The 10,205-nt window shown below is 44.1% G+C and overlaps 1 protein-coding gene across 3 annotated transcripts in view; it reads right to left on the bottom strand.

Moving 5' to 3' along the window:
- Positions 1–2,768: 2,768 nt before the first annotated feature.
- The window catches only part of sonb (SON DNA and RNA binding protein b), a 30,990-nt gene continuing 23,553 nt past the window's right edge, over positions 2,769–10,205 (bottom strand). For all 3 annotated transcript variants that reach the window (XM_085151615.1, XM_085151616.1, XM_085151617.1), the window contains exons 16-20: positions 8,672–8,819; positions 8,357–8,425; positions 7,266–7,381; positions 4,618–4,719; positions 2,769–3,785 (exon numbers count right to left, since the gene is read on the bottom strand). In XM_085151615.1, the coding sequence (XP_085007741.1) occupies positions 3,708–3,785; positions 4,618–4,719; positions 7,266–7,381; positions 8,357–8,425; positions 8,672–8,819 (513 nt within the window). In that variant the 3' untranslated portion in view covers positions 2,769–3,707. The remainder of the gene's footprint in view (positions 3,786–4,617; positions 4,720–7,265; positions 7,382–8,356; positions 8,426–8,671; positions 8,820–10,205) is intronic.

Genomic DNA, 10,205 nt, shown 5'->3' with positions numbered 1-10,205 from the left:
TGTGACTGCTGGCTTGTTGGCTTCTCGTCTGCTCGAGGTCTGTGCTGCCAACGCTGTCCCTGGGATGTGAAATTCTGCCTATTCGTGCATGTTGCCCATTTTCTCACGAGCACATTGTCTAACACAGGGCTGTGTCACAAGCACTGACATGCATTATTTATGCATTATTTCAAACTGCATAAATCTAGCTGGTTAAAATGTTACTGTAACCATTTTGTAAGAATTCAGAGAAGCTTTCCTGAGCCTGCTACCCCACACCTCTGAGGTCATCAAGGGTAACCAGCAAAAATATACATTTCTAATTCAATTCAATTCAATTCAATTTTATTTATATAGCGCCAAATCACAACAAAAGTCGCCTCAAGGCGCTTCATAGATACAGAGAAAAACCCAACAATCATATGACCCCCTATGAGCAGCACTTTGGCGACAGTGGGAAGGAAAAACTCCCTTTTAACAGGAAGAAACCTCCGGCAGAACCAGGCTCAGGGAGGGGCGGCCATCTGCTGCGACCGGTTGGGGTGAGAGAAGGAAGACAGGATAAAGACATGCTGTGGAAGAGAGACAGAGATTAATAACAGATACGATTCAATACAGAGAGGTCTGTTAATACATAGTGAGTGAGAAAGGTGACTGGAAAGGAAAAACTCAATGCATCATGGGAATCCCCCGGCAGCCTACGTCTATTGCAGCATAACTAAGGGAGGATTCAGGGTCACCTGGTCCAGCCCTAACTATATGCTTTAGCAAAAAGGAAAGTTTGAAGCCTAATCTTAAAAGTAGAGATAGTGTCTGTCTCCTGAATCCAAACTGGAAGCTGGTTCCACAGAAGAGGGGCCTGAAAACTGAAGGCTCTCCCTCCCATTCTACTTTTAAATACTCTAGGAACAACAAGTAGGCCTGCAGAGCGAGAGCGAAGTGCTCTAATAGGGTGATATGGTACTACAAGGTCATTAAGATAAGATGGGGCCTGATTATTTAAGACCTTGTATGTGAGGAGCAGGATTTTGAATTCAATTCTGGATTTAACAGGAAGCCAAAACAGGAGAAATATGCTCTCTCTTTCTAGTCCCTGTCAGGACTCTTGCTGCAGCATTTTGGATTAACTGAAGGCTTTTCAGGGAGTTTTTAGGACTTCCTGATAATAATGAATTGCAGTCGTCCAGCCTGGAAGTAATAAATGCATGAACTAGTTTTTCTTTGGACTGGCATCTAAAATAGCAGTGTTTTTACACTAAAACCCAGTCTCTAAGCAATTTTATATATAACAGCCCGACATTAATGCATTGGGCCTAATCAGGGTTCACAAAAAATGCTAATATAGATTAACATAGACCTGCATTACAATTCAAACAACTTCTCACTTAATAGTTTTACTTTATTTTCATTGTAGATTCTCACTGAAGGCATCAAAACTATGAATGAACACATGTGGAATTCTGCAGTAAAGAAAAATGTGCGAAATAACTCAAAATATGTTTAATATTTTAGATCTTTCAAAATAGCCCCCCTTTGCTTTGATTACTGCTGTGCACACTCTTGGCTCCCTCGATGAACTTCACGAGGTCGTCACCTGAAATTATTTTCCAACAGTCTTGAAGGAGTTTGGCCTTCTGCCCTCACTCTACGGCCATGGCATGTCACTGCAGGATGCTGTGGTAGCCATGGTTCAGTTTGCCTTCAGTTTTGAATAAATCCCCAACAGTGTCAGCAGCAACGCCCCCCCACACACACACCATCACACCTGCTCCTGCACTGGGGGGCACTTTGACTGAGAAACTGTCATTTCTCTTAATTAGCTGATTGGTTCTTGGCATAATATGAATTCAAATAGCTATCAATGCTTTTGGCTGTGTACTAACATGAACTCTGTCTTTTCCCGTGTTGTAGTCGTGCGTCTTATTTTGAAAGAAATATTTACGTGTTACCATAGCGACCAGAGAGCATTATGGGGCAGAGAGGAAGATGTTACTCTCAATGTTGCTGGTGCATTTCAGGAGGACGCTGCTAACAACGTTACACAATTACACAGTGAATTTGTGTTTATTATTATATTTGTCTCGGTCGTTTTATTTTGCTGTATTTATCTGCGACAGCTTAAAGGCCGCTCCGTTAAACTGGTCCGTGGCGCCAAAAATGCTGCTGCACTAAATGTTACTAAATTATAATGTCCCACATTTCACCTCAAACAGAACTTTATACAGAAACAGCATTCACATTTAGAGATTTAAATCACTATTTATCCTCATGGTACTGATTTAATTTGTTCAAACACTGACTTAGTTTGGTAAGCAGTGTGTGTTTTACAGCGACGTCCTCAGGCTAAAGTATCAGCATAATCTGTCTCCATTTAGGTCTATTTTTAGGAGGAATAATACCATGTTTATGCCTCAGCCTTACACAAACGTCTGATTAAAAAGTGTGTGGAGCACCAGTTTAGGTCCAGGTGAGGTCTCCCCCCTCCCCTTCTTTCTGCTTTCTTGAGTCACTAAAACAAATAAAGGTGACAAAAATCTCCCCCAAATCAAAGTATCTTCTGCCATTTATAGTATAGTTTAATATGAACTAGTTAACGGTTCTTTGCCTGACTGCATGTAATGTGTTGACATTTAGACAATATGTTTGTGTTATAAGGATAAGTTACACACTAAGCATCAGGTGGAGACTCCAGAACAATGCCATCCTCGTTAAAAATGTTGGTGTGAAGTCAAAAACACTAACGAGTGCTGGTGCAGGTCTGTGAACAAAGAAAGACAATGCAGTCCGTCTACTAAATAACATAAATATAATCTTTATTTCTGTATACATATGTTTAGAAGGCCAGAATAAAAGTTTAACAGCCTTGTATGAGAAACATTTGTTTAAATTTAGGTCAACAATGTAATACAAAGACTAACAACAGTTATCTGTCATCCACAGATACAACTTTTCACTTAACAGTCCAGCTTCTGCTTTTGTGTGACTATGAGAAATGTCCTGTAAACTGGGTTAGACTTAAGTGTTGATCAGCTAATAGAATATTGGGCTAAACTGCTACTAAACTATACATTTGTCATACATATGTACACACACGCATGCACACATCGTCCACTTTTACTATGACTTTTTTTACCCCTCCTATCTCCTACAAAAACAAACAAGGTGATCATTCAAGTACCTTCAGAAAAGGTGAGATGTCTTACAGGCGTAACATTGGTCACAATCAGCGAAGTGCCCTGAACCTGCTTTCATAGTTCTCATGTTATGTGCCGAAGGTGGTCGTTGTTGAAATATAAACGAGCCTCCAGAGTGGAAACAAAGGGCAGGTTAATCACTGGGATTAAAACAAACAAAAACAATATGGTGACAAACTAAACCCACTCATGGAAGACGTTGCAGTAGTGCTAACAGTTGGTTCCACAGCGGCTTTTTGTGTGGCATTTTCTTCAGGTGTTCTCTAACAGTACAAAGACACCTGTGCTTGAATGCTTGTCTGTTTTCAGGTACCCCGTGTGATTGGTGTACCTGTGCCTTTTACCCAATGGGTGGGAGGACAGGGCCACATGACCCTGGTTGATTAAGCAATTAAGGAGCTCGGTACACACTGTGACACTGGGAAAGTAAACGAACCATGGCACAAACCACCAGCTTCAGAGCTCTGGGCTTTCCGACTGTGACAAATCAAAATGTTTGCCTTGAACAGGGTCCATATTACAAAGTGTGCATGACTATGTAGAGAAAAGCGGGCCTGTAGAAGCAGCAGTGAAGACAGGGCCGGTGTAGAGTCCTGGTCCATCCACAGGAACCTTTGAATATAAGGAAATGAAATGATTAACATAAAAAATTAATGCAACCTTGCATTTGTATTATTGATTATTCCACCAGGATTTAAAAAGCAATAAAAGCTATTTAAATTCTATGTGTAGTAAAACTTTGAGAATGCTTTAATTACATTACAAAAATATTAGATTAGCAATCTGGTCCTTTACGTTACACTAAGATGATAACATTTCTTTTATTTTGAAGACTATTTTCATGCTGTATACTATAACGTCTTTAGATCCTTAGACCTTTAACCTCTTAAGCCCCGAGCCTGACTGATCTCCTGCCTTTTGCCCCCGTGTCAGGGGCGTTGGGGCTTAAGAGGTTAAGGAGACAAACAGAAGTGATTACGTTCACGGTTCATACTATCCATCTGTATATGTTTAAATCTTTTTGATGTGTTTTCTTTGTTAATTTAACCACAAAGACATTCAGAAGACGTGGCCTTCAACTCCACACTGTCACTGCTCTGTGAGGCTGAAGCTGCACGTTGACATAAAACTTCTCTGTCATTTCAGGATCACAGCACATCGACTTATGACGAACTACATAAATAAATGCTACATTTATTTATGTAATTAGTCATAACTAGATAAGCAATAGATTCTTTGAATTGTGTCATTTTTGTTCTCCACATTTCAGCCTGTGAATGTTGAGTTATTGCAGCAGCCAGTGTAGACTGACGGCTCTCGCTGAGACATCCGTTACACCGGACACACTCTTTTCTTTGTAGTCACACACTCGCAGGGTGACTTATATTAAAAGTGACTTGACTGTCAGAGCTGTGACTGCGACAGCCAAAGAGCTGTGGGTTACCTCTCCCAGAGCTTGCAGGGCAACTGTGGCTGCCATGGCCTTGGCGTGCTTCTTATTGGGACTGGCTGTCTGGGGTTGGTAGTCCACACCATTCACTGTGACCTGGAGATAACACAACACACAACACTGTTCACTAACAACATCCAACAAACACAAGTCCAGATGAACAAAATCCACTTTCTGGGATCGTAAACACGTGAATTTGATGCATTTAATTCAAACACATTTTTAGCAGTTTTTTAAAAGGTTTTTAATTACATCCACTTTCAAGGATTTAGCATGAAGGACACTAACACGAGCTGGGAAGTGCACCTGTGTGGTGCTCAATCATCTTTGATCAAATAGATTGAAATAAAAAAGTAACACATATACAAAAACATGTATTTAAGAGTTGGTAACAGGGTCACACATGAAGTTAAAAAGGCCAAAATGCATAAAGAGCTGGCTGTAGATAACAGAATCACATGCTTCCCTTTGTGACATTTTGTACTCTTGGTGATCTTTACAGTCAAGTTACAGTTACATTGTACCACTACAGCAACATCTTTGAAACTGAAACCACAACAACTGGGAAGCAGCAGAGACTCCAGACTCCCCCTGAGATACTGTATGTCATGAACACAGATCACTATTTATCATTTTCATTTTCTCAGATGCACCTTTAAGTTACCCAAAAGTAATGAGATTACTGTTACTTTCCCATAAGCACGCTGTGTTACTGTTACTGCGTTACTGTTACTGCGTGGTTTTGTTTGTGAGAGCGTCTCATGACAATGACGTCCGTGGCAGCAACAGACGTGTGCAGATCAACAATGGATAATATGGAGAGCAGAGAGAGTACGACCATGCAGCGTTTAACGCTTGGAAGTAATCACATTACTTTGAGTTTGATTCTGTAAAAATCCACTGTTCACTCTGCGTGGGAAGAAAACTTTCTACAGCAAAAAATGAAACTTCGAATGTGAGCGAGGAGCGAGCATCGAGCATCGAGCAACGAGGAGCAAGAATCGAGCATTGAGCTTCGAGCAGCGAGCATCGAGCAGCGAGCATCGAGCAGCGAGCATCGAGCAGCGAGCATCGAGCATCGAGCAGCGAGCTTCGATTAGCGAGCTTCGAGCAGCGAGCTTCGAGCAGCGAGCTTCGAGCAGCGAGCATCGAGCAGCGAGCATCGATTAGCGAGCAGCGAGCATCGAGCAGCGAGCATCGATTAGCGAGCATCGAGCAGCGAGCATCGATTAGCGAGCTTCGAGCATCGAGCATCGATTAGCGAGCTTCGAGCATCGAGCAGCGAGCATCGATTAGCGAGCAGCGAGCATCGAGCAGCGAGCATCGATTAGCGAGCATCGAGCAGCGAGCATCGATTAGCGAGCATCGAGCAGCGAGGTTCGAGCAGCGAGCATCGAGCAGCGAGTAGCGATCTTCGAGTAGCGAGCTTCGAGCAGCGAGCATCGAGCAGCGAGCTTCGAGCAGCGAGCTTCGAGCAGCGACCATCGAGCAGCGAGCATCGAGCAGCAAGCATCGATTAGCGAGCTTCGAGCATCGAGCAGCGAGCATCGATTAGCGAGCAGCGAGCATCGATTAGCGAGCATCGAGCAGCGAGGTTCGAGCATCGAGCAGCGAGTAGCGAGCTTCGAGCTTCGAGCAGCGAGCATCGATTAGCGAGCATCGAGCAGCGAGGTTCGAGAATCGAGCAGCGAGTAGCGAGCTTCGAGCAGCGAGCATCGATTAGCGAGCATCGAGCAGCGAGCTTCGAGCAGCGAGCATCGAGCAGCGAGTAGCGAGCTTCGAGCAGCGAGCATCGAGCAGCGAGCTTCGAGCAGCGACCATCGAGCAGCGAGCATCGAGCAGCAAGCATCGATTAGCGAGCTTCGAGCATCGAGCATCGATTAGCGAGCATCGAGCAGCGAGCATCGATTAGCGAGCATCGAGCAGCGAGCATCGATTAGCGAGCATCGAGCAGCGAGGTTCGAGCATCGAGCAGCGAGTAGCGAGCTTCGAGCTTCGAGCAGCGAGCATCGAGCATCGAGCTTCGAGCAGCGAGCATCGAGCAGCGAGCTTCGAGCATCGAGCTTCGAGCAGCGAGCATCGAGCTTCGAGCAGCGAGCTTCGAGCAGCGAGCATCGAGCAGCGAGCTTCGAGCAGCGAGCTTCGAGCAGCGAGCATCGAGCAGCGAGCTTCGAGCAGCGAGCATCGAGCATCGAGCAGCGAGCTTCGAGCAGCGACCATCGAGCAGCGAGCTTCGAGCATCGAGCAGCGAGCTTCGAGCAGCGAGCGCGCTGCCACGGGAACGTGATGCTCACAGCGAAACCCCCGAATGCCTTTTCTAAAACGAGTAAACAGTAAACTAATGGGATTACTTTCTTGGAGAAGTAATCAGTAATTAGTAACTAATTTTGGGAGTAACTAATTACTATTTTCAAGACCAACACTGTTTGTCATATAAGGTGATTGACCCACCACCAGCAGTAATGTGATTACTATCGTCAGATGATTCTTGTTGCCTCTCGATTATAAAGCTCTGCAGAGCAGGAAACTGCAGCTGCACAGACTGACTGTGTGGGACTTCATGACGTAGTGGAGAAGGTGCAGATTGTCGCCAGCTTCCAAAAAACCAAATAAGACCGACACACAGAATGAAAATGACCCACCTTGAAAAGAAAGTTCTTGCGGTGGTCAGGACCACTGTGATGGACCATGACAAAGTCCGGCTGCATTATCTTTCTCTTGTTACACAGCTCGATGAGAGCAGACACCGGGTGCTTCCCTGCACACAGACAAAAGCACATCATCAGATTTGGACGACGCTCAGAGGAAGAGATGTTCTACAAAGTTCTTTTTCTACAGAAGCATTTATGATGAATATCTTTGTCCTTGTTTATGTTTGACATGCAGCTCAGACCCTTGCAGGAGCTTTTGTGGTTTACTGCAGATTTAGAAGTTACTATTCCTGAAAAAAGATCGACTGCAAAAACAGTTCAGAGAATTCTGTTTATTGTTTATGTAAGATCGCCATCTTGTGGAAAATATCAGTACTGCGGCTTATTTATATGTCGGTGCAAAGTTGTAGTGGCAGAGCTGCAGAAGTATGTTGCACATAATCACATATATCTGCACCTTTGCTCTGATTCACATCATTTTGCTGAGGATAAATTACACACACTGTTCTGACGCTACGATACTTTGATCCTGTGGATAAAGGCTGAGAGCCAGACGATGCAAACTGCACGTTGGAAATGAAGTTCTGGATTTACCAAAGACGTGCAGCAGCAAGGTTGTTTATTGTTTATGTGTTTGTTGGAATTTTCCATTTAGAGGTGAATGCCTAAACATGTAAGTGCTGCTGCGTTTATGGACTTAACAGTAACTTTAACATGCAAATTGGTTCGTTTCTGCACATAAATACTGTTTTATCTTCTTCTGTCAATCCTGAATGTCAGCTGATACACACAGATTTCAGATTTGGTGAAGTAATATATTCATTCTGTATCAAATCTGCACTCATGAGCTGTCAGATTTCTCCAGCTATCACAGCCTCACAGATGACACAGTCAGCAGAAACCTCTAACAGCAGGGTCTGATTCTCCTTCTGCTGCCTCTCACTGCTCCTAAGTGCATCGTTATCATAAAGAAATGCATGTAGAACAAGTTTACTCTGTGTTTGCTCCAGTTGTGATGAGCTGCAAGACTAAAGGTCAACAGCATCAGCATCTTTAAAGAAACAAATTCAGGTGTATTTTACCCATTAGATCCTTGGTTACTACCAGTCCACCAGTTTGCTTCTGTAGTTTCTCTCCTTCAGCAACTAGACCTAAAACATTAAAATCAACATCAATAATGTATTATTTATAATATCACCCATACGGGGCCACTTCCCTAAAGAGTAAAATGTGAGAATCGTACTATAAACTAATATTTGTGACCAAACAACAGTAAATCCATGCACTATGACACCATACAGATCCCACTGCCTTCACTAGCACCGTCTTGCAAAGCTTGTGTTAGCATCTATTGTCGAGACTCAGCAGCAAAGAGTGCATCACTTGGTTTCTCGTACCTTTGCGGTCGACCTTAAAGTCGATAACGATGGGTTCCACGGTACCCTCGCGGTTCCTCCCGAGCCCTTCGCCTGTCTTCCACCCCATCTTTCTCATGAGGAACTCCCCGACACCCCCTGACACTGGAGCTGCCCTGAGGAACTGGTCCTAGAACACAAACAAACAGGAAAAAGTCAGAAAGAAAAACAACATATACACGAGTGCAGGCATGGACAGAATATACAGTGGGGCAAAAAAGTATTTAGTCAGCCACCGATTGTGCAAGTTCCCCCACTTAAAATGATGACAGAGGTCAGTAATTTGCACCAGAGGTACACTTCAACTGTGAGAGACAGAATGTGAAAAAAAAATCCATGAATTCACATGGTAGGATTTGTAAAGAATTTATTCGTAAATCAGGGTGGAAAATAAGTATTTGGTCAATAACAAAAATACAACTCAATACTTTGTAACATAACCTTTGTTGGCAATAACAGAGGTCAAACGTTTACTATAGGTCTTTACCAGGTTTGCACACACAGTAGCTGGTATTTTGGCCCATTCCTCCATGCAGATCTTCTCAAGAGCAGTGATGTTTTGGGGCTGTCGCCGAGCAACACGGACTTTCAACTCCCGCCACAGATTTTCTATGGGGTTGAGGTCTGGAGACTGGCTAGGCCACTCCAGGACTTTCAAATGCTTCTTACGGAGCCACTCCTTTGTTGCCCGGGCGGTGTGTTTTGGATCATTGTCATGTTGGAAGACCCAGCCTCGTTTCATCTTCAAAGTTCTCACTGATGGAAGGAGGTTTTGGCTCAAAATCTCACGATACTTGGCCCCATTCATTCTGTCCTTAACACGGATCAGTCGTCCTGTCCCCTTGGCAGAAAAACAGCCCCATAGCATGATGTTTCCACCCCCATGCTTCACAGTAGGTATGGTGTTCTTGGGATGCAACTCAGTATTCTTCTTCCTCCAAACACGACGAGTTGAGTTTATACCAAAAAGTTCTACTTTGGTTTCATCTGACCACATGACATTCTCCCAATCCTCTGCTGTATCATCCATGTGCTCTCTGGCAAACTTCAGACGGGCCTGGACATGCACTGGCTTCAGCAGCGGAACACGTCTGGCACTGCGGGATTTGATTCCCTGCCGTTGTAGTGTGTTACTGATGGTGACCTTTGTTACTTTGGTCCCAGCTCTCTGCAGGTCATTCACCAGGTCCCCCCGTGTGGTTCTGGGATCTTTGCTCACCGTTCTCATGATCATTTTGACCCCACGGGATGAGATCTTGCGTGGAGCCCCAGATCGAGGGAGATTATCAGTGGTCTTGTATGTCTTCCATTTTCTGATGATTGCTCCCACAGTTGATTTTTTCACACCAAGCTGCTTGCCTATTGTAGATTCACTCTTCCCAGTCTGGTGCAGGTCTACAATTCTTTTCCTGGTGTCCTTCGAAAGCTCTTTGGTCTTGGCCATGGCGGAGTTTGGAGTCTGACTGGTTGAGGCTGTGGACAGGTGTCTTTCATACAGATGATGAGGTCAAACAGG

The sequence above is a fragment of the Neolamprologus multifasciatus genome, chromosome 23 (assembly GCF_963576455.1).
Source record: "Neolamprologus multifasciatus chromosome 23, fNeoMul1.2, whole genome shotgun sequence".
Taxonomy (NCBI): domain Eukaryota; kingdom Metazoa; phylum Chordata; class Actinopteri; order Cichliformes; family Cichlidae; genus Neolamprologus; species Neolamprologus multifasciatus.
The sequence above is the reverse complement of the archived record's forward strand: the minus strand, read 5'-3'. Positions and strand labels throughout refer to the sequence as shown.